Here is a 26,687-nt window from a genome sequence, read left to right as displayed (position 1 = left end):
TCTGAAACCTCCTCTCCCAATGCCACCCTCTGGTGCCTGTCAGAGAGATAGGAACGGAACCACCGTAAAACAGTGCCCCCAATTCCCATTCCCTCCAGGCGATCCAGGAGGATACCGTGGTCAACGGTATCAAAAGACGCTGAGAGATCCAGGAGGACGAGGAAGGAGTGTTCTCCCCTATCCAACGCCCTCCTTAAATCATCCACCAGAGCGACCAAGGCTGTTTCAGTTCCATATCCAGTCCTGAAGCCCGATTGGAATGGATCTAAGTAATCTGTTTCCTCCAAGTGTGTCTGTAGCTGTTTAGCCACCACACGTTCGATCACCTTGCCCAAGAATGGTAAATTGGAGACTGGGCAAAAGTTGTTTAAATCTTGGGGATCCAAGGAGGGTTTTTTCAAGATGGGCTTTATTACCGCCTCCTTGAGGGCAGATGGCAATGCACCCTCTTCCAAGGAAGCATTTACCACCGCCATGATCCCTTCGCTCAGTCTCTCTTTGCAGCCCACAACGAGCCACGTGGGGCAAGGGTCAAACAAACAAGTGGTCGGTCTCACAGTAGAGATATATATTTGCAGCCAGTTGGAGTTAGGGTCAGATCTGGATTCTGAATTATTGTACAGCAAGTTTTGTGTTAGTTTAAAGATACATTATACAACAAATTTGGTGAAATTTTAACATGAAGGATTGAAGTGACACAGTTGTGTCCAAAACATAGCACTGCAAAATTATTCACATTTATTTCAATGGTACTTGGTAGCATTATCTGTGCACAGGCTTGCAGTTTTGTAGAGCAATTTTAAGCATGCTTGCTCAGACAAACATCCTACTGAGTTTGATAAGGAATCCTCCCTAACAGCTTAACCCTATGCAGTTAGGTGCATTTCATCCTAATGACTTCAGCAGACGTAGGCACGTCTTACTGCAGAGAACTAATATTTAAGTTGGTTTAGGATTGCAGTTGTGCAGCCTGCTCCCACCTCCAACATAACTGGGTGGTATTCAACTAACTTTCTGCACCAGTATTACCACAACAGGGTATTCCCCCTCCCCCCAGCACATGCCCCCAAAATCTGCTCAGGAGGGTTTGGGGAACCTCTAAAACAGATTTAGGGTTGCGTGGGGAAAGAAGAGAGGGAGATATTTCCATCAGGCAAGGAAAAATCCTTGCACTGACTGAATGATTGCCTTAGTGCTATGTTTAATACAACCCTTACGTCTTCAAAATAATAAATAAATATACTATACTTACTAGTTTTTCCCAATATTGTCACCATCTGGAGAGCGGGTGTAGGTGATCTTAAACTCAATATCTGGGACCAGTTGCATAGCCAGGCGATAGAACTTAATAGCTAAAAATAAGGGTAATATAGACTTAAATGAACTTCATTTACTTTACTAAATAGCTATTAAAACAATGCTTATAAAATTAGCACATTTTTCAGAGAGGTGTATCTAATTTTTCAGAGAGGTGTATCACATTTTTCAGAGTCATGAGCAGTTGAGAGTAAGAGGTTTAAAGAGAGGCAAGGAGGGCGGACAGTCAAGCCCAGTGTTATTTTCACTAATGCATGAAAATATGCATGAAAAATGGCGAACGAGTAAGACGCCAAGCCAGGAGCTCCGTTAACAAAACATCGGATAAAGGTGTGATGAAGGACCATACCTCAACATTTGCAGTGACCCGCTGATGGGCCGGTTCGGCGTGGTCCCTCCTGGGTCTGCTGTGTCGCTTGCCGTGTCGCCTGGGGTTGGCCCGGGACGGAGGGAGTGTGGACTTTGCCGCCTGGCCTATGGTGTGGTTTTCCACTTGGAGGCCCGCTGCTCGACGGCCCGTTTGCCTCGTTTCTGTCGCCGGTGGATGACGCAGTCCTGGGAGGCCCAGGAGGCAGTGGGGAGGCGGTTTCGGACCGCGCGGACATCACCTCTCTCCGGGAGCCGCTGGAAGGTGGGGGGACTCCCTGTTTCTCTCCCTGCTTCCTGTTTTTCTGTTTGCTCTCGGGTGGTCGTTGACGAACGAGGCGGGGAGCCCCGTTTCTCCGGCACTGGACTCCCTGGCACTGCTTTGTATGGACCTGTGGATCACGGCGCCCAGACGACCGACGGTGCTGACAAACTGCCTTTGCGCTCGTGACCCGCGGGCAGGAGCTGCGGTTGGATTTGAGGTGCCTGCCCTTATCATTTGTGATTTCTTTCGCCCTGCTTGGTGGGCGAGGACGACGGCTACACTATTCTTAACGGAGCAGGAGGCAGCTGGTGGTGGTGCTGCTTGTCCTTGAGGAAGATGGCTTGATATATTTTCCAACAATGAAGCTGCACTAGAGGAGTGACCCTGTAGTAGTTTTTGCCTTGTGTGGGTGTGTGGGGGGAGTGCATGGTTTGACTGTGTCCGTGTGTGTGGGCTTGCAATATGTGCCTGGGAGAGAGGAGCCAAAGTCGATTGGGGAGATTTCCGGGGGGCCCAATTAATGTAGTGACGGGTAGAGGGAGATATGATGTTGTGCGGAGGACTTGCCAGGTGAGGGGAACGCGGCCCAGACAGTTAACAGCTGTGCTGTGTTCTGGTCCTCCACGCACCCACAGGTTTGCTGGTTGCCCTATCAGCCAGCTCTCAGATCTCCGGTTGCTGCTCTTAAATGCCAGATCGGTTCACAATAAGATCTCTCTCATCCACGATTTAATTGTGGATGAGGCGGCCGATCTGGCATGTATAACCGAGACCTGGGGGGGTGAGCAGGGTGGGGTTAGTCTCTCTCAGCTATGCCCACCTGGGTATTTGGTTCAGCATCAGGGTAGATCTGAGGGCCGGGGAGGGGGGTTGCTGTGGTCTATAGGAGTTCCATCTCTCTCTCCAAGCTCCCTGTCCATTTAGCTACTGGTCTGGAGTGTTTGCACCTTGTGTTGGGTCAGGAGGACAGACTGGGGATCCTGTTGGTGTACCGCCCACCCCGCTGCCCAACAGACTCCCTAACTGAGCTGACGGAGGTGGTCTCGGATGTATTGTTGAGATCCCCTAGACTTTTAGTGCTGGGGGATGTCAACATCCATGCCGAGGCCGCCTTATCTGGGGCGGCTCAGGACTTCATGGTCTCCATGACAACCATGGGGCTGTCCCAATACGCTATCGGCCCAACGCATGTGGCAGGGCATACTCTAGACCTGATTTTTGCAACTGGACAGGGTGAAGGTGATCTGAAGGTAGGGAGTCTTACATCAGCCCCTTTGTCATGGACATATCACCGCTTGTTGAAGTTTAGACTTACAGCGGCTTCTCCCCTCTGCAGGGGTGGAGGACCTGTTAAGATGGTCTGCCCCTGGAGACTAATGAATCCGGATGGTTTTCAAAAGGCTCTGGGGAGTTTTCCGGCTGATAAGGCTGGCGCTCCTGTCGAAACCCTGGTCGAATTGTGGAATACTGAAATGACCCGGGCAGCTGACATGATCGCTCCTGAGCGCCCTCTCCTAAGTAGAGCTCATACAGCTGCATGGTACACCCCAGAGGTGAGAGCGATGAAACAGTACAGGAAACGGCTTGAGTGCAGATGGAGACGAACTCCTGATGGATGCAATTTCGCACTGGTAAGTGCCTATACCAAGCTGTATTTAGGGGCTGTGCACGCAGCAAAAAAAAATACTTTGTTGCCACCATACAATCTTCTATCTGCCGGCCGGCGGAGCTTTTTAAAATTGTCCGAGGGCTGTTACATTCTGGCCCTAAGGACATGATTGATTCATCTGAAGCCCGTTGTAATGAATTTGCTAGGCACTTCCAGGATAAAATCTCTTGCATCCGTCAGGACTTGGACTCCAATGTTATAGCAGTGGAATTAAATGAGGTATCCGGAGCAGAGTCTGGTCATGATTTGTTGGATGAGTTTCAATTGGTACAGCTTGAGGACATCGACAAGGTGCTTCGACAGGTGTGCACAACCACTTCTACATTGGACCCTTGCCCCTCTTGGCTGATAAAAGCTAGCAGGGTTGGAACTGCCGGCTGGGCCAGGGAAGTGATTAATGTCTCATTGCAAGAGGGAGTGGTCCCTGGCTGCCTGAAGGCGGCGGTGGCGAGACCACTTTTGAAGAAATCTTCCCTGGACCCAGAAAATCTTAACAATTATAGGCCGGTAGCGAATGTTCCATTCTTGGGCAAGGTCCTAGAAAGAGTGGTTGCCGACCAGCTCCAGACGTTCTTGGATGAGACCGATTATCTAGATCCATTTCAATCGGGTTTCAGGCCCGGTTTTGGCACGGAGATGGCCTTGGTCGCCCTGTATGATGACCTTTGTCGGGAGAAAGACAGGGGGAGTGTAACTCTGTTGATTCTCCTTGATCTCTCAGCGGCTTTTGGTACCATCGACCATGGTATCCTTCTGGGGACACTCGCTGATCTGGGAGTTGGAGGTACCGCTTGGCAGTGGTTCTGCTCCTACTTGGCGGGTCGTCTCCAGAAAGTAGTGCTTGGGGAGTTTTGCTCGGCACCCTGGGCCCTCCAATATGGAGTCCCACAGGGGTCAGTACTATCCCCCATGCTTTTTACCATCTACATGAAGCTGCTGGGTGCCGTCATCAGGAGTTTTGGAGTGCGCTGCCACCAGTATGCTGATGACACACAGCTCTACTTCATCTTTTTCAGGTGAGGCTGTCAAGGTGCTGAACCGATGCCTGGCTGCGGTAATGGACTGTATGAGAGCGAATAAATTGAGGCTCAATCCAGACAAGACTGAGATGCTGTTAGTAGGTGGTTCCCTTGACCAGATGGTGGATGTTCAATCTGTCCTGGATGGGGTTGCACTCCCCCTGAAGGAGCAGGTCCGTAGTTTGGGAGTTCTTTTAGAACCATCCCTGTCACTAGAGGCACAAGTAGCCTCGGTGGCACGGAGTGCTTTCTATCAACTTTGGTTGGTGGCCCAACTACGCCCCTATCTGGACAGGAAAAACCTTGCTTCAGTTGTCCATGCACTGGTAACCTCAAAATTGGACTACTGCAATGCACTCTACGTGGGGCTGCCTTTGAAGATGTTTCGGAAGCTACAGCTTGTGCAAAATGCAGCGGCCAGACTGTTAACAGAGACTCGGAGGTCCGAACATATAACACTGATTCTGGCCCGCTTGCACTGGCTGCCTATATGCTTCCGGGCTCGATTCAAGGTGGTGGTTTTAACTTATAAAGCCTTACACGGCCTGGGACCACAATACCTGATGGAACGCCTCTCCCGATATGAACCTACCCGTACGCTGCGATCAACAACAAAGGCCCTCCTACAGGGGTCTACTCAGAGAGAAGCCCGGAAGGTGACAACGAGAAAACGGGCTTTCTTTGCCCCCGAATTATGGAATTCTCTCCCTGATGAGGTACGCCTGGCGCCAACATTGTTATCTTTTCGGCGCCAGGTAAAAACCTTCCTCTTCTCTCAGGCATTTTAACATTTTAATATTTAATATTTTAACATTCTGATATTTGATATCTTAACTTCTTAACATCTTAATATTTCAATCAATTTAATACTTTTTTAACATTTAATATTTAGTATTGAGTTTTGTAGTTGCTTATGTGTTGATTAGGTTTAGTTTTCAATTTGTTTAATACATGTTTTAATTGTATATTGGATGTTTATCTGTTGTGAACCGCCCAGAGAGCTTCGGCTATGGGGCGGGATATAAATTTAATAAATAAATAATAAACAATGCAGTTCTGTTCACGTGACAGACTTCCATGTGTGCAATGGAACTTCCCCTTTGTCCACCCTCGCACCCTCAAAATCTGCTCCAGAGGGCTTGGGGACCCTTTACTTGTGCAGCACTTGATACAACCTCATTTTTTTGCAGCTCTGGCTTTCTTATGCTGTTGTTGCACTATACTGAACAGAAACTCATTCAATACATGTACTTCAAAAAGTGATGATGAAATTATAACCTTGTGCGATATCTAACACTGAGTAAGCAGAAGTCTGCTTATGAGACAGGTTTTGCTCTTCCTCTCCTCCCCCCTGAAGTCTCATCTTGCCTCAAATCTGCCATAACCCTCTGGAGCAGATCTAGGTGGCTTGTAAGAGGCTGCAGAGGGAGACGAGGAAGGAAGGGGGATCCTATTCTCCTCACATATACCCATTAACTTTGTGGACAGCCACACTTGTATATCACCCATTATCTTTTCTTAAAGGACATTTTCAATAGTAACAAAGATTTAATAATGGCCTTCATAAAATACTAGGAGGCAGTAGAGGAGGTTGACTAAAATCACCATTCATTTCTATAAAATATAGAGTAAGATGTGTGTGTAAAACGTATATTGGGAACAGTCCATTCCCATGAGCTAAATAAAGCCATTTACACTTCTTCCACCAACCAGGACTCTGTGATGCCCCAAATAATTTAAGCTCTCTAAGGATCTACAAAAGTAGTTGCAATGAACCAAAGACAACTTACTCATGATACCATTCTTATTCCTGGGTGGGGTATGGGACACGCTAAGCACTTTACATCACACAGGTGCATCATGGGGACAATTTGAGGGCAAGAAAAGAAAGGGGTAACGGTAAAGACAACATAAGGAGAACAGCCTGCTGCCTTGCATAAATTAGGAGTAGGTGATCTGGCCTTATCTTTTCTGGTCCGGTCAAATCCTAGAAATAAGGAGAGATGGGAGACCAGAGAGGAGTTAACAATACCCCCGGGCAACTCTATTTTCCTAGGGAGGTCCACTTCACTTTATTAATGCACCAGTGCATGTTCAGCTATCATTTTTAACTGACTTCAATGGAAAGGATCCAAAAAACCATGTAATTAATCCTACAGGCCTAACAAAGCTTTGACCTTTTGTCTTGTATATCAGTGCCAACACTGCAAAGCGAGCCACTTTTCAAACTCAAGAAGAATTTTAAAAGTTTGTGATGCTGCTTGGGAGCCACACCAACAGCTTTGAAAAAACAACTAGCAGTCATCAGAAAACATGCAAAATAAGTAAAACATGGCTTATGCAGGGAAATACGTTACAACATGGGCAGATAAGTTGTCCTTCCCCCTTATAAAGTGCTGGTATGTAATGTGTCCATGGCCGATGTGTAGCATCCAAGCAGAATATAAGAGATACTTGAATTCAAAATCCAGGGCTGCAAAGAAAGAATTGGGAGCCCACTTAGAATGCACTCTCAATTCCTCCTCTGAAGGTGAATTACTGAAATTATATGGCATCAGATGATTGACAGGCAGGTAGTCTACTGGCCAGATCCAGTTCCCTACTGTGTGTGTGCGCACAGAGATAGCAGAAGAAGGCCAAGAACTGAGTCCTGAGAGGCTCTACTAGAGAGAGAAAGCAGAGGAAGAGCGTCCCCACTTTCAGTGTTTGCACAGATTGACTAGACAGGTAGAAAGAGAAACACAAGAGACTCAGGGCAAAAAAGAAGTAAAGTAAGATAGTGATCAACAGTTTCACTGGGATCAATAAAGATTAAGAAGGTGGCCAGTAAAGGTTTTCATCTGTGCACTGAAAAAGGAAAAATCTTGAGCAGAACAGAAAGAGGTCAAACTTAAGGTATCCAAGGTATCCAAAAGGCACTGAAGATTCCTACAGGCTGGGCTGGATTAGAGTGTCTAAGTAAATAGCATACAAGCAGAAGATGAGTTTATAGTGAATACAACCAGCCTTTTGTTCTCTTTCAGAAGCATTTAACTAAACAATATGAATGGAGATCTCAAATGACAGTGAACTGGGGATGAGGGGGTGAACAGGTCACTGGAAGATTGGGTCAAATGTGTCTAGTGCCAAGGACAAGAATAAACTGAAGGTGAGGCTCAGAAGGAGGTAAAGTAGCAGGAGGGGCAGGTACAATGGAGAAAACCACTGGATTAATGGCCTGGGGGTTACAAAAGAAGCATGAGGCAGAATCTGGAGCCGGTGGACTATAAGCAATGATGGGAGAGAGCATGGTGATCAGACAGAGGACATTCCATAGCAGAGTTCAGAGAAAGAACATTTTTAGTGGGCAAAAAAAGCTGAATGAGCCCAAAGCAACTTGCTTACATCAACACATATATAATTCTGATATAAACTGTTTTTCTGTAGCCTATAGAAAATGAATAAAAACAATCACGTGATTGCCCTTGTTCCCTCCTTCTTCATTGTGTAATGGAATAAGCAAGTGGGACTTAAATGAAACAATCCAACTGAGAGTCTGATATATTAGTCACTTCAGCCTCCTTCAAATATTGTGTGAAGGGAGTACACACTTAGAAAGGGGTGATAAGGCCATGTTCAGCATAGATGTCTGAGCTGGAAAAGCATGTGCACAGACCATTACACAAGCTCAGACATCCATACCTTTCAAGATTACATGGCTTCCCTTAGACCCACCAGCTTGGTCCAGATGCCTCTTTCTATACTTTCCACTCTTTCACCCCGAGACCCATTTTTGCTCGTACCAAATGATGAAACGTTACTTGCAACCTGTGGGAATCCTTCAGTTCCCAAATTCAAGTTGGCAGTTATGTTCCTTGCTACTTATTTTCAAAGGAGCACTTAGAAGCTACCTGTTAGAGGAGGGGTGGGGAACATATGACACTCCATATTTTGCTGGACCACAACTCCGATCGTTCCAGACCATTTGTCATAATAGCTGGGACTGATGGGAGTTGGGAGTCCAACAACATCTGGAGGGACAAACGTTAGCCCTACTAGACATTTCATCTACTGACAGTAACAGGAGAGCATACCAGATGTTTCAGTCAGTCAGTGACATCTATGGAAAATCCAGTCTAAGCACATGCTCTCTTACTTCTCACTTACGGACTTCTTATGCGGGGGGGGGGGGAGATGAATCAAATACAGCCTGATCCAATGATTTATTAAAGTTCTGAAGTAAATTTCAAGGGAATTTATTTCTTGATCAACATGGTTAATATCCCAGCCTTAGAATGGTGGCTCCATTAGTTTCTTACTGAATAATGCAGCATCTTAAGGTCTAGTTTCATTTATTGTGAGCAGGTTTTACAGGATTTGTTGCTTTTTTAGGCTTGTCAGTACTAAATGCTATGGTACTCCATTTACTTATTTTTTTGAAATGATAATTATAGTTGTATTTTTAGAATGGGGCACTTCACAACTGAACTCATCCAATTTTGAGACGTTCAAGCCCATTCTGAATCTACCCAAATCCCATCCTAAACGTTCAGGCACAATTTAGGAGAGGTTCAATGCCCCCCCCTCCAGGCTGGGGGGGGGGGAGAGAGAGGGAAATATAAATATAAATGTTTTAAATTTTTTAATTGTGTTTTAAATTGTTTTTAAAAGATGTATTTTAAATTGTATTTGTTTTTAGTTGTTGTAAACCGCCCAGACAGCTTCGGCTATGGGGCGGTATACAAGTTTGTTTGTTTGTTTAATTAATTAATAAGCAAGCAGGTTAAAGCTGGACATTTCTCCACTGCTATCAGGAATCATGTAAAAGCATCATTCACAATGCTTCTCAGCTCAATCCATACTCCATGATCATTTTCTGCAATTCCTGAGGACAATGAAGGACTGACAAGGCTTCTGCTACCAGGAGGCCTCCTTGCCACTGTCCCCTTTGATAGCTTAAGTCTGGGAAGAAGGGATGGGGGTTGGGAAGCCTGTAGGCTCCCAATTATGCTCCCACTACCATTTCCAGGTGTGTAATGTGGTTTGCTTTATACTTCATGGCTGAGTTAGGATTTAAATCCTAGTCTCCCAGCCCAACACTATAAACGTATTGGCTTATAAAGGCCTATTGTTATGCTATGGCCCCTACATGGAAGTTTTTCAAAACCTTTAACATGGTAGCCCTCCAAACAGAGGATATAACGTACAACAGATTATCAACACATAGTCATTACTCATGAAGTGTCTTACAGAAGGGTATCATGGAGATCGCCCCAGTTGCAGCAACTGGAGATTAATGCTGAGAGTAGCTGTTAGAGATTATGGTCCAAATGGTGCCTTCACAATATAAGGCTTTCCAGTATCCTCCTATGTTGAGATTGTGCTGTGAAAATTGGCAGTCTATGATATGTATATGCTTCTGGCCAGGGCTGTGGAGTCGGTATGTCAAACCTTCAACTCTGACTCCGACTCCTCTATCTTTCTACTGTCCGACTCCTTCATAAATGGCAAATGTATATTAATGTATTAATATATTAAAATATTAATTTTATTTTGAAGTCAGTACATTTCTACCGACTCCGACTCCACCTAAAATTGCTTCCAACTCCGACTCCATGGCTCCGACTCCACAGCCCTGCTTCTGGCTAATGGTTCATCTCCCATCTATTTCTTATGGAAGCATATCTATTGTTCCAGAATATTTTCTAGTCATAAATAAACTTTCTCCAATCACCATTCTGTCCTATCTTGCAGAAATACCAAGTTATTTACACAAGAATTTTGGAAAGCTTTTTTTATTTAAAAGACAAGTAGCGTTAACATTACAGAACCAAAAAGATTTTGGTGGACTAACCCAGTAGCCAGCAGTATAGAAACCAAGATAGGTGAAGCTGCGACAGGTGAAGTTCGAAGTCTTATGGCAAATGAGGAACAGCCTAGTACAGATTTAGCACATCATCAAAACTGGATAAAATTAAAGAATATGAGGGCAAATTGCTTGATTCCCTTTTTAAAATGCTGAATATGGCTAAAATTATACCGTGCTAGTAATGTTACATCTTAGTACAGCAACCATGATGTGCAAAGGCAACAAGGTTCTATTGTATTATAACAAGAGTATACAAACAGCACAACCTTATGGGTATTTATTTTGGACACAGTGGGACTTATTTCTATGGGTCTTTCACAGAAGCGGGCATAGGAATGTAGCCTAAAAATTCATTTCTGACAGGAATATTAATATTAGCAGCATTAGACATCATTCTTGAGTGCTAACATTTTTATATAAAAAGCATAATTTTCTACAGTAATTCAAACAGCATTTCAAAGTAAAGCTAGTATTTCAATGCTCTTTAAAAATATAGTATGAGTTTATTAGAACTGACACTAGGACAGATGTCAGTATGTGTTTTTTTCCATACAGAAGCCTCAGAAAGACAGCAACAAGGCCTAACTTCAACAAATAGAATTTGTTGTTTCTCATTCTACTTCAGATTAAGATAGCACGATCCTAAAAGATCACCTGCTACTGTCTATTCCATATGTCAAGACTGCTTCTTGAATGATCGTGTTGGTAAATGTAACAGTGGACCTACTATGAAGGTTCACTTTCTGCAGGGGATGGAAAGGATCTTTTGTTATAAAAAAGAGGGACTATCTGACAAAAATCACACTTGGACAACAACCAAGTTCACTGGTTTTAGTTCACAGTTTTTAGCTCTGAGGCATTGTCAGCAAATGGTAATTGTCTTTATGAAATGGAATAATTTTCTTAACTGTGTAAAAGTATGTTTAACAATTACCTAGTCCAGTTCTGAACGGTGAAGTCATTAAGTGACAGGTCATACTGCTGGAAAATATTAAGTCATGTGATTTTTTTTTAGCTTAGTAGCTAAAATGAGCTCCTCAAAAGTGTATATATTGAAAGGTACCAACTGGATATCAAAACAAGACATTCAAGGATGAATTTACACATGGGAGAGCTTGCTTAGCTATGAAACTAGACAATTTCACCAGTGTCAACAACACTCATCTGACACTGACAAATAATGGGTTTCTAAATATAATCAAATTCAATTCTTTATTATATCATGGTGGCATGTTAGCCCTCCACAGCTGAAATATTCTTGGAGTTGGAATCCCTGCTAAGTAAAGGAACTACTTCTCATTATAACAAATTATTCACTGTCAGGAACTACTCCCTGGTTCATGAAAGTGTCATTCTAGAAGAAAAATATGGCAACAAGTTTCAAATATTCCAACACTTACTTCAAAGTGAAAGTGCCAGTAAGTTATCATTTTGTCCTGCAATAGCTTGCAGAAAGTAAAGGGCTTTACAATCATTTATTAATCCTCACAACAACCCTGTGAGGTAGGTTAGTCCGAGACACGTATTTCCCCAAGACTACCTAATTACATTAATGATTGAGCACGGATTTTAACATGATTCACCCATGTCAAAGCCAATATTCTACTCAAAGCACCAGTCATCTGAACTGTAGTCTTTCACTTTTGCAATGATATTCTTAACCAGTGGTTGAGAGAACAAGACTACCTAACTCTCAACCATGTTTACAATTCTCTCCTTCCGAGCAATTACCATTTAAATTGTAGTTTTCAACCATAGCACACTATGACTTCAATCTCATAAGCAACAGCTACGATTCAGGAATTTACTGTATAAAGATGAAAATGCAAATATTAGATTACCTTCATAAAGAGCCCCATTTTGTTCTTGTTCTACTGCTTTCAGGAACAGTTCTCTTGCCTGTACAAAAATTAGACAACTGTTTAAGAGTCCCTTATAAGCAAGCAAAGTAAAATTACAACTCCATTATGAAATATAGCAAGTTTTAGCAGCGTTAAATTTAAAACTGAGGCAGAGAAAAGCAAAGTGAGTTTTTCCTGCCCAACAAATTTTAAATAAATGGATTTTGTTTGTAATTATAGGTTCTTTTCAGTATGGAAACTGATATCTTAATTTTGTTGTCGTATCTTAATACCATTCTACTCCTACTATTTGTTTTGCACATTTACAACTAAATCGTCCCTTCAGGCTTGAAACTGGCAGTAATCCCATTCATTTGAATTTCTTATCTGAAAACATCTCAATATAATGACCACAAGTGCATGTGCCATTGTGGAACTTTGCAGCAGCTTTTCTAAGAGTAAGACAAAAGTATGATTTGCTACTGTCATGGTGACTAGCATCTGCTGAAAAGCAGTAACTCCTTGTAGATTATTCTGCACCTAGAGCTAAAAATGTGACATATTATGCAAGAAAGCAAGCACCTGGGGGATGATCTTCAAAAGTGAAGTCTAGGGCAGCTGCCAGAAAAAGAGCACATTACAGTTGTTATATTTCTGCCAAATCTTGCAATTAAGACCCGAACACAAATCAGTGAAATAGCAAGTTTTCCCAACGTCTTGTTTATTTTTGATAGATGATATTTGCTGCAAAATTTCCTAGAGCACTGAATGAAAAAGCCACGGTAAGTAAGGAAGAAATGGCAAAGGGAGATAATTGCCATTCCCCTTTTCCTCAGAAGAAAGATTTTCTGCTTTACTAGGAAAAAAGTGATTGAAGTGAATAAGTTCTTCAGCATTTTCAGTTTTGACATACTACTTCCTTTCATTATGAATTCTAGCTGTTTGCACATCCAAGTTAAATTAATAGGATTCTTGTAATTTTCATCTTACTAATTTATCTGCTATAAACATACCTGGTCCTCATCATCTTACTAAATTAATTTATCTATCCTAAACATGTTTGGTCCCTTTTCTTCAAAGAACTTGGATCCAGACAAGCATTTTAGGAAATCAGACCAACATATTCCAAAGTTTTAAGTATCTTTCTGTATTTCCCATCTTCAAGGGCAATAACTCCTTATTTTGTTAATTCAGGAGATAAAAGAGAATGAGAGGGAAATACAAGACGGCACAGTGGAAAGAACAGAAGTAGAAAAATTAACCCATGCTTCTTAAATGCTTAGCCCATAGAGTGCATTCCATTAACTCACTGAAGATAAGAAGATCAAGTTCTTTACCTTTTCCTCTTTTGCTAGTTCCAGCTTTCCTTTGGTATCTATAGCCTTTACTGAAGGCCCTCTTCCCGACGTTCTGCAGGATCGAGCTTCCAAACCCGTAGAGCTCACCCCTGGGGTAAGTTCAAACATCCACTGTGCTCTGAACATCTGGAGCTCTGCCTAGAAATCCAGAAACTAAGTCCAATATTTGGGCAGAAGTGTCCACATACAAGAGATGAAGCGATGTGCACATCACGTGCAGGATATTTACATAATTTCTTCTTTGTTATCAAGCAAATGATTCTTGATATTTTACTCTCCTTTTAAATCCTAGATTATATTTATTCCAGTCAGTACGTGATATTTGCTTCTGAATGTTAGTGTATTCATAGCTATTAATTCTAGCCTCAGTATCTGAGAAATCATGTTGCCAAATTTGCAAGCTTAGAAAAAAGAGATCCTGGTACATCTTGTCAAACCCAGTAAAACTGAAACATCATAAAAATTAACTTGGAACACTAACGGTTCCAAGAATGCAGTATTTTCCAAACAAACGTTTTAATAAAGTCAAGTCATCCAAGGATACTTGCAAGTGCTTTCTGGGCAAGATTGTAAGATCCCAATCACCAAAGAATTTCAACTACTTTTCAAAGTATCCTTCTGAATAATATGGTGAAGGACAGCTGTGGGGTTATTTCCATCTAGTCAAAGTAATTGCGTTGGATCATTTAACTTGCTGAAAAATGCAGAGTAAACTTCTCAATCATTGTATTTGCTAAATTAGAAGGTATGCATTTAATATTTACTGCAAGAAAACTAATTGTTGCAAAATCCTGCAGATATATATATATAAGATGCTAAGATGCCTCAGCCTACACAAAAAGGTAACACCCTAAAGAGGAAAGGTCTATTTGAAGAAAGAGCGTACTACAGCTCATTCTTCAAAGAGTGACCAATATACATTATGTCAGTATTTTAAAGCTCGTAAGTTAGAAAGAAACAAGGAGTTACAGCATTTTGTAGGAATAAATGTGCTTCCTCAGACTGTGATGTCTTCCTGTTCACAGATAGAACTTATTCTACTGCCTCAGTTGATCTGTAGTATTTTCTATAAAATACTAAAATTCTATCTGTATGAATATTTCAGCTCAAGAAAATCCTTAAAACTTTTCAATCCCAAGAGACAAATGAGGTATGGTTTCAAACAGTTTAGCTATTCCTTTACATTGGCTCTAAAATGTTAATTGGGACAAGTGTACCAATCCTAGAAAAAAAATACATGGACCAAATAGCAAAATTGTGCAGGTGACTCCATGCCCTAAGATAGGAGACATACCTGAAGATTTGCTTCCCCAGACCTTTCATTGTCATCTGCTCTTATCATATCAGAGTGACAATCTTCTTCACCCTCTGCCTGATAGAGAATAAATCACATAACGTTAGCATTCACACTTACTCATACACAAAAGTAAACCTATTGCAATTAATCAGCATGACTAACTTAGGTCCATTAATTTCAATGGGTCTATTCTGAGTAGAATTTAGTTGGATGTGGCCTTATAATCCATTTCTTGATAAGACTGAGTAGAACTTAGCCTTATCGGTTTACTGATGGCCTGGCAAGAAGAACATTCAGAAACATCACACTGAGCTTCAGTAAAAGTTTCAGGATTATTTCATATGTTAATTTCTCTCCATTATCTCGATGTAGGAAGATGTAGACATAATTTCTATAAAGAAGTGTGTACTCCCTGCACCATCTATCTATCTATCTATCTATCTATCTATCTATCTATCTATCTATCTATCTATCTATCTATCTATCTATCTATCTATCTATCTATCTAATATCCCACCCTTCTTCCCAGTAGGAACCCAGGGCAGATACATACTTGCTGGTTGAGATCTCTACGCATTTTATCAGCAGAAAGAAAAACATTAAACAGGAGAAATTAAACATGTTTGCTCCTCAAGTTTATTTACAAAACCTTGCAGGAGACACCCAAAAATGTCTAAAAACTAGAAATGTGTTTCCTGAGATAAGCTCTTTTTTAGAAGAAAAGATAAAGTGTAGACATCCAGACTACTATTTATCATTAAAATTAACACATGTGTAGCCAAGCTTTGATCAAGGAACTCTTAGCATAAATTCAAAAACAAGGCATTCCAAGAAAAGAATTTAGTATTCATCTAATTTCTTCAGGGGGCGGGGGGGGAGAGGACCTGCATAAGCAGTGATGAATACCAGAATCTTAATAACCTGAAGAACAAACTTGTATGCAAAAACAAAAGCTTATCAGCCCATGCTTCCAATATTATTTATTACAGAGTTTTTATACAACTACTCTTTCTCCAAATGAGAGTACAGGGTGCTTTCAGCACAGCATACAATGATGGATGGATGAACTGCCTTCAAGTCGATTCCAACTTATGGCAACCCTATGAATAGGGTTTTCATGGTAAGCAATATTCAGAGGGGGTTTACCATTGCCTTCATCTGAGGCTGAGAGGCAGTGACTGGCCCAAAGTCACCCAGTAGGCTTCATGGCTGTGTGAGGATTCAAACCCTGGTCTCCCAGGTCGTAGTCCAACACTCTAACCACTACACCACACTGGTATACAAATAAACAAAATAAAATCATGGACCCATTATAAAACCAGCAACACTAAGCCTCAACCCCCGCCAGTACCAAAACCATTAGGTTCAAAGGCTTAAATAAATATTTTTTTCACCTGTCTAAAAACAGACAATGTGTATGGCACTAGTGTAGTGGCTGCCACGAAGAGCTCAGGGTGGAGAAGTAGAAAAACAAGTCTCCCACTAAGTCCCTCTGGAAAAACCAATTTCTTACTACTTCCTCACTCACAGATCTTTAAGGAAACTGAGAACAAAGGCGGGGCAAGAAGAGACATTTTAGGCTGCTCTCCATTAGCTTTTTCCTACTAATTTTTAAACAGGAATATTTATATTGACTTTTCCTTCACTCCAAAGTTTTTTAACACATAAAAAATCTTAATCACAACCAATTCAAAAGTCATATTCATATGCAAACTATTGATAAAATCACTGTGCAGTGGTGTGAGACTACACCCACCTCTAGAACTGGCTTGTTCCCATGATTTGGATATAAATGCATAACACATATGTTCAGAATGATCAATACAGAATCAGTAGAGGCATGTCCAGTTCAAGAGCAAAATGCCATTTAGTGTTTTCAACGAAGTTCTGGTAGTGGTTTAAATATTAAGATAGAACAATTAATAAAATATTCTAAAAAATATCATACTGAAATTTCCACTAGTTTCTGATGCACTCTCTCTTCCTTGGCATTTGTAGGCCTCGTTGCATGAATGGTATCAATAGCTCTAAGCCTGCGGAAGAGGGAGGTGGTGCTGATGATGGGGGGCAGGAATTAAAGAAGTCTTCTCCAGAGCCCTCTTATTGCCTCGCTAAGCCCTCACAGCAGTTTCTTTTTTTAAAAAGTTTGCCTAATACTGCTGCACCGTTTTGCTTTTACGGCTTATATCTTGTATTGCATTTTAAACGGCGTTGCATTTCTCAGTTTTTATTTTCGAAATCTGCCTGAAACTTCAAACTGATGAAAGGCAGGGGAGAACGAAGAATCTTTCAAACCACATGAATGCAAGAAACGTTCTGCTGAAATATGCCCCGCCCCCTCCGCCACCTGTTGGTGGGAGGACCTTCCGAGCAGCCTTTAGCCGAAGGCCACCTGTACTTTAGCGCTTGCGCACGGGAATCCCCCTCCCTCCGATGCCTCCGTCACCCACCCTCCACCGCTTACCATGCTGAGGCCGGGGCTGTTATGCCCAGGCGGTCTGTCCAACGGTCGTTCTCGTCAAGCTGCGGCGCTGTTGCTGCTTCAGGCAAGGGCGGCCTCTTCCGCGGGTTCACGCCTTCCGCTCCCTTACTGGCAACCGACGGCCGCGATCCGTATTTTGTTTTTATTCCCCTCCCTCACGAGCGGTAACAAGCAGGGAAGAGAATTTAGTAGAGTTCTCGGTCAGAGAAGCGAACCACGCAGCGGGAGTCACTGCGAGCGCGGCGTAGGGCAGCCATTTTCTCAAAGAGCGAGCAAGAGAGAAGATCACGGACGGACGGGCGGGCGCGCGAGCGAATGTCGCTAACTGAACAGCGGAGCAGGCGAGGTACGACGCCAGACGGGTCGCCGCGCACGCGCGTAGAAACAACCCGGAAGGAAGCACTCCCACTTGTTCAGCTAGGGAGGAGAGTCTAGGAAATCTTCCAATGGAGTTTTATGGCGAAGCAAGGCCAAATAGGCCCTATTACCGCCACCTACTGACGACAAAATAAAACCTTATTCTCACACACACAACATTCACAAGAGACCAACCAAACCACAATCTCGGGAAAAGTGCCAAATGGCAGAGACCACAAAAGTCTAGAAAATCCTGCCACGCCCCAGAAGGCAATACGCTAGCGCGGTTTAGTCTTCTGTTACTCTTGTGCATCAGTGCTACTTGCTGGGAAATGTAGGCGGCGCAGTGAATGCTGGGAGCTGCAACGGTGCTCTAAGGATTGATTCAGCTGCAGCTGCTTTTACACATGGGACTGATTGCGTTAGTTTAAAGGATTGAAATGGTAGAGCTTCTGTCCCGATTTCTAGAATTCCCTATCACACTCAGGAACGTAGTCATCCAAGGTCTGGGGTGGTGGTGTCTTAGACCCCTTTTTGAGAGCAGCGTTCCTGAAAGGGAGCATGTTGGTCACCGGGAAGAATCTCCTAGCGTGTTTCCTTGTCTTTTCTTGCTGACTAGAGCCAATCAGAGTGAAAGGAGGTGAGTCAGCAGCTGAGAAGGCAATTTTCAGTACCTAGCACACTCCCCTTTCATGTTCATAGAAGGCTGTATAATCTTAGGAGGGGGTGTGGTTATGAGATGGCATGGCTGTGACTATCAAAGGGACCCTGCACTTCAGAATTTGCCACTATGCTACTGTTCACACTGCAGCACCAGCTTTTTCAGCTGATATACTGGCATTTCGTGCAACTGTCTTTTTCATAGCTGCAATGAATGTCCTGTTTTTCTCCCTTACCCATTATACACAGGCACACTGTTCCCCACTGTGTAGGAGTTCTAAGATCTCGTCCCGTTGCCATTCAAGCCCTTTCCCTTTAGGATCTGACTTTTTAAATTATGTTAGTTGTATCGACATTGGAGCGTGTATGGGAAATGCTGTTGCTATCTGAGCCTAGGCTGGAATACCAGTCCAATTTTCATCAAGAAAAAAAACCCTGCATGACTAAAGGGTGGGAATGCACTACATGCTGAGATGCCTGTCACGTGAGCAGCTGCAGCTAACACAAAACTCCCACAATTTTCCGGGTTTCCAGCCTTGCAAATGGATTATTTTTGGTATTATTTATCACAAAAATTAGCTAGAATCCCAGAACTAGCTTGTATGTCTTGTGAAAGGTAAAATACAATGCACAAATTACCAGATACGAAATCGTCAGAATAACAGGATAAAGTGCAGTAGCAGCCTGGGTTGTGATCAGCTGGGATAAAGTCTTAAGAGGTGTCTCACTGGCGATGTAAGATGGGGCTTGTATTTCGCATTGGCTGTCTCTCTGTTGGCTGGTTGGACACGTAGGGGTGTGTCTAGATATAAACCAAACTCCAAGAGTTCTGTGTGGTTTCAAGCACCCGGTTATGTCTTTCTTAAACATGCCATATGTTATGTGTAGCATGAACCTAAGTATGGTTTCTCAAAAGTAAATCCCACAGGGCTTGCTAGTATTTTCTTCCCTGTTAAGTGGGAAAAGGAAGGCATGTTTGGCTTATAAGTGCCTGCAAACCTCATTCCACAGAGGTGAAACTAGAGTGGTGGAATGGGCTTGTTGCCGCACTGATGACTTGGTGACTATGTAGGAGACAGAGAAAACTAAATGTATATTTCTAGCTTTTGGACTACATTGGCAGAGACCAGCGAACTAATCTTTATCTTTCCATTGTCCTATTTATTTATTTATTTTAAATACTTATACCCCGCCCTTCTTCCGAGGAACTCAGGGCGGCTCATAATTAAAACAATAAACAATCAGAACAACCAATATGCATGTTGAAAACAATTAAAAATAGATTAAATCAAAATAGATTAAAACTATAACATTTTCAGTTAAAAGCCCGCCTAAATAAAACAGTCTTCACCTGGGCACGAAAGGACGATAGCGAGGAAGCCAACCGAACCTCGCTATGGAGGGAATTCCACAATCTAGGGGCAGCCATCGAAAAGGCCCTATTCTGTGTCTCAGCAAGAAGAACTTGTGAGAAAGATGGAATAGTAAGGAGGGCCTCACCGGATGATCTTAAAATCCGGACAGGTTCATAGAGGGAGACACAGTCTAACAGATAGCCTGGACCTAAGCCGTATAAGGCTTTATAGGTCAAAACCAGCACTTTGAATTGTGCCCGGAAACAGATTGGTAGCCAGTGGAGCTGGTATAGCAAAGGAGTAGTATGTTCTTTGAACCCAGCTCTAGTTAACATTCTGGCTGCCGCTCTTTGTACCAATTTAAGTTTCCGAGCAGTCTTCAAGGGCAGCCCTACGTAGAGCACGTTACAGTAGTCTAATCAGGATGTAACTAAGGCATGTGTTACCGTAGTCAAGTCTGACAGGTCAAGGAACGGGCGCAGCTGGCGCACTAATCTTAATTGAGCGAAGGCACTCCCGGCCACAGCAGAGACCTGCGCCTCCAAGCTCAAAGTCGAGTCCAGGAGTACTCCCAAACTGCGAACTTGAGATTTCAGGGGGAGTGTAACCCCGTCCAGCACAAGTTGAATCCCTATTCCCTGATCCGCCCTCCGACTGACAAGGAGCACCTCTGTCTTGTCAGGATTTAGTTTCAGCTTGTTCGTCCCCATCCAGTCCATCACTGATACCAGGCAGCGGTTTAGGACCTGGACGGCTTCCTTGGTTTCATTAGGTGGAAAGGAGGAATAGAGTTGGGTGTCATCCATATATTGGTGACACCGAACCCCAAAACTCCGGATAACCTCTCCCAGCGGTTTCATGTAGATATTAAATAGTATGGGGGACAGGACTGAACCCTGGGGGACCCCATAGGTCAATGGCCAAGGGGTTGAGCAGGTATCCCCCATAACCACCTTCTGGGTTCGCCCCTCTAGGAAGGATCGGAGCCACCGTAGCACCATGCCTCTAAGTCCCATCCCAGCGAGGCGACCCAGGAGGATACCATGGTCGATGGTATCGAAAGCGGCTGAGAGGTCCAGTAGAACCAACAGGGACACACTCCCCCTGTCCAGTTCCCTGCGTAGGTCATCCACCAAGGCGACCAAAGCCGTCTCAGTCCCATAGCCGGGCCTGAAACCAGATTGAAATGGATCTAGATAATCCGTCTCATCCAAAAATCTCTGGAGCTGGGTGGTTACCACTCGTTCTATTATCTTGCCCAAAAAAGGAATATTGGAGACTGGATGATAGTTACCTAATAATGAGGGGTCAAGGGAGGATTTTTTCAGCAAAGGTCTTATTACAGCTTCCTTTAGACAGGGTGGTAATCTGCCCTGTTGTAGAGAGGCGTTGATCACTTCCTTGACCCACTCGACCAGTCCCTTTCTGGCATTTTTTATAAGCCAGGATGGGCAAGGATCTAACATACAGGTGGTAGGACGCGCCTCTCCAAGGATTTTGTCCACATCCTCAGGTTGAACAAGTTGAAAGGAATCCATTCTAATTATACAAGTAGAGACCGAAGTTACATCCACAGAGACTGTATTAATTTTGGCGTCTAAGTCAGAGCGAATCTGAGCGACTTTATCTGCAAAATATCGAGCAAATTCGTGACAGCGGGCTGTTGAGTGGTCAGCATCATATTCATGTGGGTCAGAACTTAAAAGACTCTTGACCACTCGGAACAGTTCCGCAGGACGAGAGTTAGCAGATGCAATGGTGGCGGAGAAGAAAGATTTCTTCTGAGCCTGCATTGCTGCGGAATAGGTCTTTAAATAGCTTCTAGCCCGTGGTGTTGTACCATTCCTGTAGAGGCAAGCAAAGAAGGGTTCAGTGGATGCAGTCTCAGTACATTTAATACAGTCTCTTAGGCTACAGTCCTTAATACAGTATATACATATATACAGTATATGTATTATTGTGTCTTGTTGGACATAGCGGGACTTATACACTTGCATAGGATTACACTGTCCAGTCCTCTGCCTCAGCTGACACTAGGCCTAACAGCATGCAACTGAACTAAATACATCAGGTGTGGGGAATCATTGGCCCTTTGGATGCTGTTGAACTCCAACTCCCATCAGCCCCAGCTAGCATAGCCAATGCTCAGGGGTGATGGGAGTTGTAATTCAGCAGCATTGGGAGGGTCGCAGGTTTCCCACACCTGGAATACATATCCATCCTGCTCTCCATCTTCCTCATTTTTATTGCCTCACCTGTGTTGAATTTTAGTTTGTTCCATGGGGCAATCCTGTAATCTTTTGTTACCCTATAAACGTAGGCTACAATCCAATACATGTCTACTCAGAAGTAAGTTCCATTGGGTTCAACGGGACTTACTCCCAGGTAAGTGTGTATTGGATTGCAGCCTGTGTAAAAAATATTGATGGCACTAGTAATGTAAATAGCGGTATATAAATAAACACTGCTTATGCTGTGCTTAATTTCTACAGTGATTGGTGTCAAGGCTCAAGCCTGCCTGAATAATGCTGGCTGATTCTGCAGCTGCTCCCTTAACCCTCGCTATGTTTGTTATTGTGTTGGTGCATTTTCAGAGGCCTTCTCTGGGTCGCTGGCGCTGCTGCACGTTTTTGGCTTATCTCTGTTTGAAAACAAATTCAGGGGCTGAGCCTTGCCTCAAATTAGACTTGCATGTATTGAACTCACTGCTTCCCCAGAAAATAGGATGAAAGTTGTCCGTATTCAAGCTTGCCTAACTGAAGGCCATAGGGAGGAGCTGCTGAGTTGCTTTCACCAGGGAAAGCTCTCGGTTGTCCCTGAGAAGTGGCTGCATTTTCCTTTTGTGTGTGAATGTTTTCTCTTGGTGGGCCGGAATCTCCTTCTTGCCTATCTAAGTGTGATGAGGCTGTCTGTCTTCTAGTTTCCTTCTGATGGAAGAATCTACTACTAACAGGGTTTGTAATGACTATACAACTTCAATTTCCAGTGTAGTTTTTAATCTTAAATTTCATTTTCCACAGTTGCGGGGCTTGCTTTGCCTGAAAGACTGCATGGACAGCTAGCAGGCTTTCTTTGGAGCAGTGATGCAAATTGCGTATGTCGCCCTACAGACATGACAGATTTGGGGGCTTCAGAAAATCAGGTTAATCCCTCAAGGTTTTGTTTAATGTCTAGAATCCTGAGATTTTCAGTCATGCCTACATGTATAAGAAGTAAAAGAGTAGAAATTTCATTTGTTACTTACGTTTTGAATCTTTTAAATCGGTTTTTTTCTTTGGACTACTATTTAGACTGATGCCTTAAGAAGAGGCCTAAAACTTCATTACATGTGAGAGTATTATTAGGCCTATAATCTATTGAAGCTGAAAAGGCACTGATCGTTTTTGTTTTGTTTTGTTTTGTTTTGAACATTGCAGGCTTTCAGTGTGATTTGTTGGTAGTATTTTAATCCAAATGCTTATTTTGTGATTAGGGAAGATAAAAATCGATGCTCTTTTTTAAAAAAAATACTGTTTTTATAATAGAAATACCAATTTTCTCTTACAGAGCAGATTAAAAATCAATAATAAAATTGAGTTTTTTAAAAAAATTGTAAATACTAATTTTCTCTTAAAGAATAATCTGAATAATACAGGTAACCAGCATAGTTACAAATTGAGCAGTGTATTCTGTAACATGTTCTAAAACTAGTAAAAACAAGTTGTCTTTAAAAAAAGCAATCTTCTCATTTATAGTATGTGAATTGCATTAAATTTAGGGTGCAGTCCAACTTGTATTTACGCTGGGCTGAGGGAAGTTGGATATGGTGGACCTTTGGCTGAGCTGGCAGCGTCCCGGTTCTGCTAGGCTCCTTAGACAGAAGCTCCTCCGCTGCAGCAGAGCTGGGACCCTGCCAACTGAGCCAGGGGTCTGCTGGGGAAGCCTAGCCTGGTAGAGGGGGTGCCAGCAGAAGCCAGCTAACGCCCAAAAAGGGGCATTTCAGAGGTGTGTCAAAGGAGGTGTTAAGGGGGGGTGACAACCAAGTCCCTTTCAGAGCACTCCTGCAGGTCACAATCCGGCCCAAAGTTACCTTGAGAAAAAGGTTGACCTAAGAAAATTATTCTAATGGAAGTCAATGGGGAATGCTTACTCACCAGTAGGGATATTTGTGAGAACGGCTCCCGAACGAAAAATGGGTGCTGGTGGGAAGCTCCATGGCATCCCACTGGCTTCCCATGAGTTGGATTGCTCTACCCGTTATAAATTTACATGTCATAGTGGTCAGGTTTGCACCATTGCATAGGTAATATAGGAAAATACCAATTAAAAAGTTTTAAATAGCCTTTTTTCTCTTGCTGATTTAAATCATGATCTCCAAAAGGTCTGGAGGGTGGTGACACAAGAGAGTCTTTTCTGTTGTGGCTCCCCTGGCTATGGAATGCTGTCCCTAGTGTGGCCTCCCTGGCCCTGATTTTAACATATTTTTGTTACCAGGTTAAGACCTTCCTCTTTTCCCAGGCATTTGTGACCTGTTATCATGGTCCATATACTGCTGATGCTTTGCTGCTGTTGTGATAATTGAGGCTATTGTTTTGTTAGTGTATTGATGATTGCTATGTTTTGGTAAGCCGTTGAGAGATTAATTTGTATTAGAGAACTAATTAATTGAATTAATAATAGTAGTAATAATGATGATAATCAAACTGATATACACGTGATCATTTTCTAATGAAAGCTGCTGTCCGTTTTTGTCCTGTGTAGGATATATAGAGTGAAGAGAATATATTGGAAATACAAATTCTGAAGATTTGCCTTGCAGAAACATATCAATGAGCTGTTGATTTCAAGTAATGTTATCGGAGATCTGATAACTAAATTCAGCTCTTCTTTTTCTAGAGCAGCACGTTTCTGTTTGACTCTCATATGCCAGCCTGGATTCTTCAAAAGTAAGCATGCTTTAGGTTGCCTATTGAATATAGCTAAAACTGAGTGTGAAGTTATTCTCCAGCTTTGCTGTATATGTTGGGGGAAATATTTAAAGCAGTCCTGCACACCTTGGCTGATATCCAGTATTAGCCATAGAGCAGACTGATTGAAATTGCGTTATTTAAGTCCAGTGATTTCAGTGAATTAACTCTGAATGTGACAAGCAGAGCAGTCCAAACTTATCAGAAGCCAGCGTAATTTACATTGGGGTAAATTATGCCAGTGTAATTTACTCATGTTCCAAACTCCATTCAGGAATAAGGCTCCTTGGCTGAACTGGCTGAGCCAGGATGCAGGACTTGCATTGGAATACCTCCAGCTGAGCCGAGATGAGGGACTTCAGCTGGCATAGCCCTGATATAACCCAGGCTCAGTCAGAGATCTGCCTATGCCAAACTCGGCTCTTCCTAGTGGATCTTTGCTTTGTATTGCTCCCTTAGTTGGATATCACCCATTGTGACATACAAAGCCAAGCAGAACCCACCTTCCATGTATGGGAGAGGGTCCCAGGGTCTCCATAAAACTCTTGTTTTTGCAGTTTCCCTGGGACTGCAATAACATGGGAGTTCTTCAAACACTTAGCTGGCCACAATAAACGGCTGGTGGGCTGCATTCAGCTTCATGGATCAGAGGTTGTGAACGGTTGCTTTAAAGAGATGCAGCAGTAATTAAGGGTTGTAGTCAACTAAGTCTAATCAGGGTTGACCCATTGAAATGAATGTACCAAAATTAGTCATGTATGTTAACTTCAATAGGTCTACTCTGAGTGGGACTAGAACTGAGTATCCCCAAAATGTTTTCCTGTTCTCTCATTCTGTCTAGAATTCAAAAATAAAACTGAAAGATTGTCTCTGTAGCTGCACTTTTATCTGATGTACTTGGGACTAGTTACTAATGACTGTCACTTCTTCAGTTAAGTAAGACCAGAATGATATTTGCAAAAATCCAGCTTGGTGTATAGGTTCCATTTATATCATAAAATCCATCTGTCTCCCTTCTTCCCTTTCTTTATAAAACATCTCACCTTTAAAAGACGTAAATGCAGTTGCATGTCTGAGCCCAACTATTATCAGTACATGAATATTCAGAATGTGGCCATGCCAACCTTTCAGTCTTCACTGTGAAAGTAATCTGAAATGAAATTATTTTTTAACTATATCTGGATTTGTTCTTTGTCTAGATTTTTTTTTGTAATTGGGATTACTGTATTCTATGTTGTGGTCACTCAGATTTCATTTATATACATAGGTCACATCCACACTATGCATTTAAAGCACTTTAAACACACATTGAAAGCATAAGGCTTCTCCTGAAGGCTCTGCGTGTATGTGTGCGGGGTAAACTAGTTCCCAGGATTCTTTTTGGGAAGCCATGTGTGTTAAATGTGCTTTAAATGTATGGTGTGGATGTGACTGTGATGTTCCTATATATTAGTGTATATATGGTAAGTGCTGGTTGTTTAGAGTATACATGGTAAGTAGTGAAAGAGGAGGGGGAGTGAATGGGCAATAGAATGCTTGATGATTGGCTGAATGTTTAAAGTGGCTGACAGTATAAATGAAAGGATGACAGGTAAATCTGGGTGAATGTGAGGTGGTGAATTGTGGAATCTGGGGGGAGAAGAGAAAGAGTGGATTGCTTGGTGGGGTTTGAGAGAGTTGTTTGCCAGGAGAGTGTGAAGAAGGAGGGAGGTGGAGTTCGGATTAGTATTGAGTAAAACCATATGCTTATGTGCCTTAAGAAGAAATCTTGTTAATCTTGTTAGCTTTGTTATCTTTAATAAATACTTAATTTGGTTTACCAAAGGCCTGATCCTTGGCTGGGGTTTCACAGACCAGAAGGGAGGGTAAGGTAATGACCAAGGCTGAAGGGGAACTGTAACAAATGG

The 26,687-nt window shown here is 42.7% G+C and overlaps 2 protein-coding genes across 13 annotated transcripts in view; one reads left to right on the top strand and one right to left on the bottom strand.

Moving 5' to 3' along the window:
- FBXO9 (F-box protein 9) overlaps positions 1 to 18,384 on the bottom strand; it is a 32,483-nt gene extending 14,099 nt beyond the window's left edge. The window contains exons 1-5 of one of the 5 annotated variants that reach the window (XM_061622933.1): positions 17,445 to 18,384; positions 14,978 to 15,055; positions 13,663 to 13,821; positions 12,326 to 12,383; positions 1,253 to 1,352 (exon numbers count right to left, since the gene is read on the bottom strand). In XM_061622933.1, the coding sequence (XP_061478917.1) occupies positions 1,253 to 1,352; positions 12,326 to 12,383; positions 13,663 to 13,821; positions 14,978 to 15,055; positions 17,445 to 17,447 (398 nt within the window). In that variant the 5' untranslated portion in view covers positions 17,448 to 18,384. Of the gene's footprint in view, positions 1 to 1,252; positions 1,353 to 12,325; positions 12,384 to 13,662; positions 13,822 to 14,977; positions 15,056 to 16,736; positions 17,309 to 17,444 lie in introns of those variants that run through there. The other 4 variants (XM_061622934.1, XM_061622931.1, XM_061622936.1 and 1 more) reach the window with 4 other exon arrangements.
- CILK1 (ciliogenesis associated kinase 1) overlaps positions 18,291 to 26,687 on the top strand; it is a 33,528-nt gene continuing 25,131 nt past the window's right edge. For 2 of the 8 annotated variants that reach the window (XM_061622922.1, XM_061622930.1), the window contains exons 1-2: positions 22,432 to 22,788; positions 24,575 to 24,759. The gene's annotated coding sequence lies outside the window, so the exon portion shown is untranslated. Of the gene's footprint in view, positions 18,460 to 22,183; positions 22,220 to 22,430; positions 22,789 to 22,854; positions 22,977 to 24,574; positions 24,760 to 26,687 lie in introns of those variants that run through there. The other 6 variants (XM_061622924.1, XM_061622926.1, XM_061622923.1 and 3 more) reach the window with 6 other exon arrangements.

This window comes from Rhineura floridana, chromosome 4 (genome assembly GCF_030035675.1).
Source record: "Rhineura floridana isolate rRhiFlo1 chromosome 4, rRhiFlo1.hap2, whole genome shotgun sequence".
Classification (NCBI taxonomy): domain Eukaryota; kingdom Metazoa; phylum Chordata; class Lepidosauria; order Squamata; family Rhineuridae; genus Rhineura; species Rhineura floridana.
The sequence above is the reverse complement of the archived record's forward strand: the minus strand, read 5'-3'. Positions and strand labels throughout refer to the sequence as shown.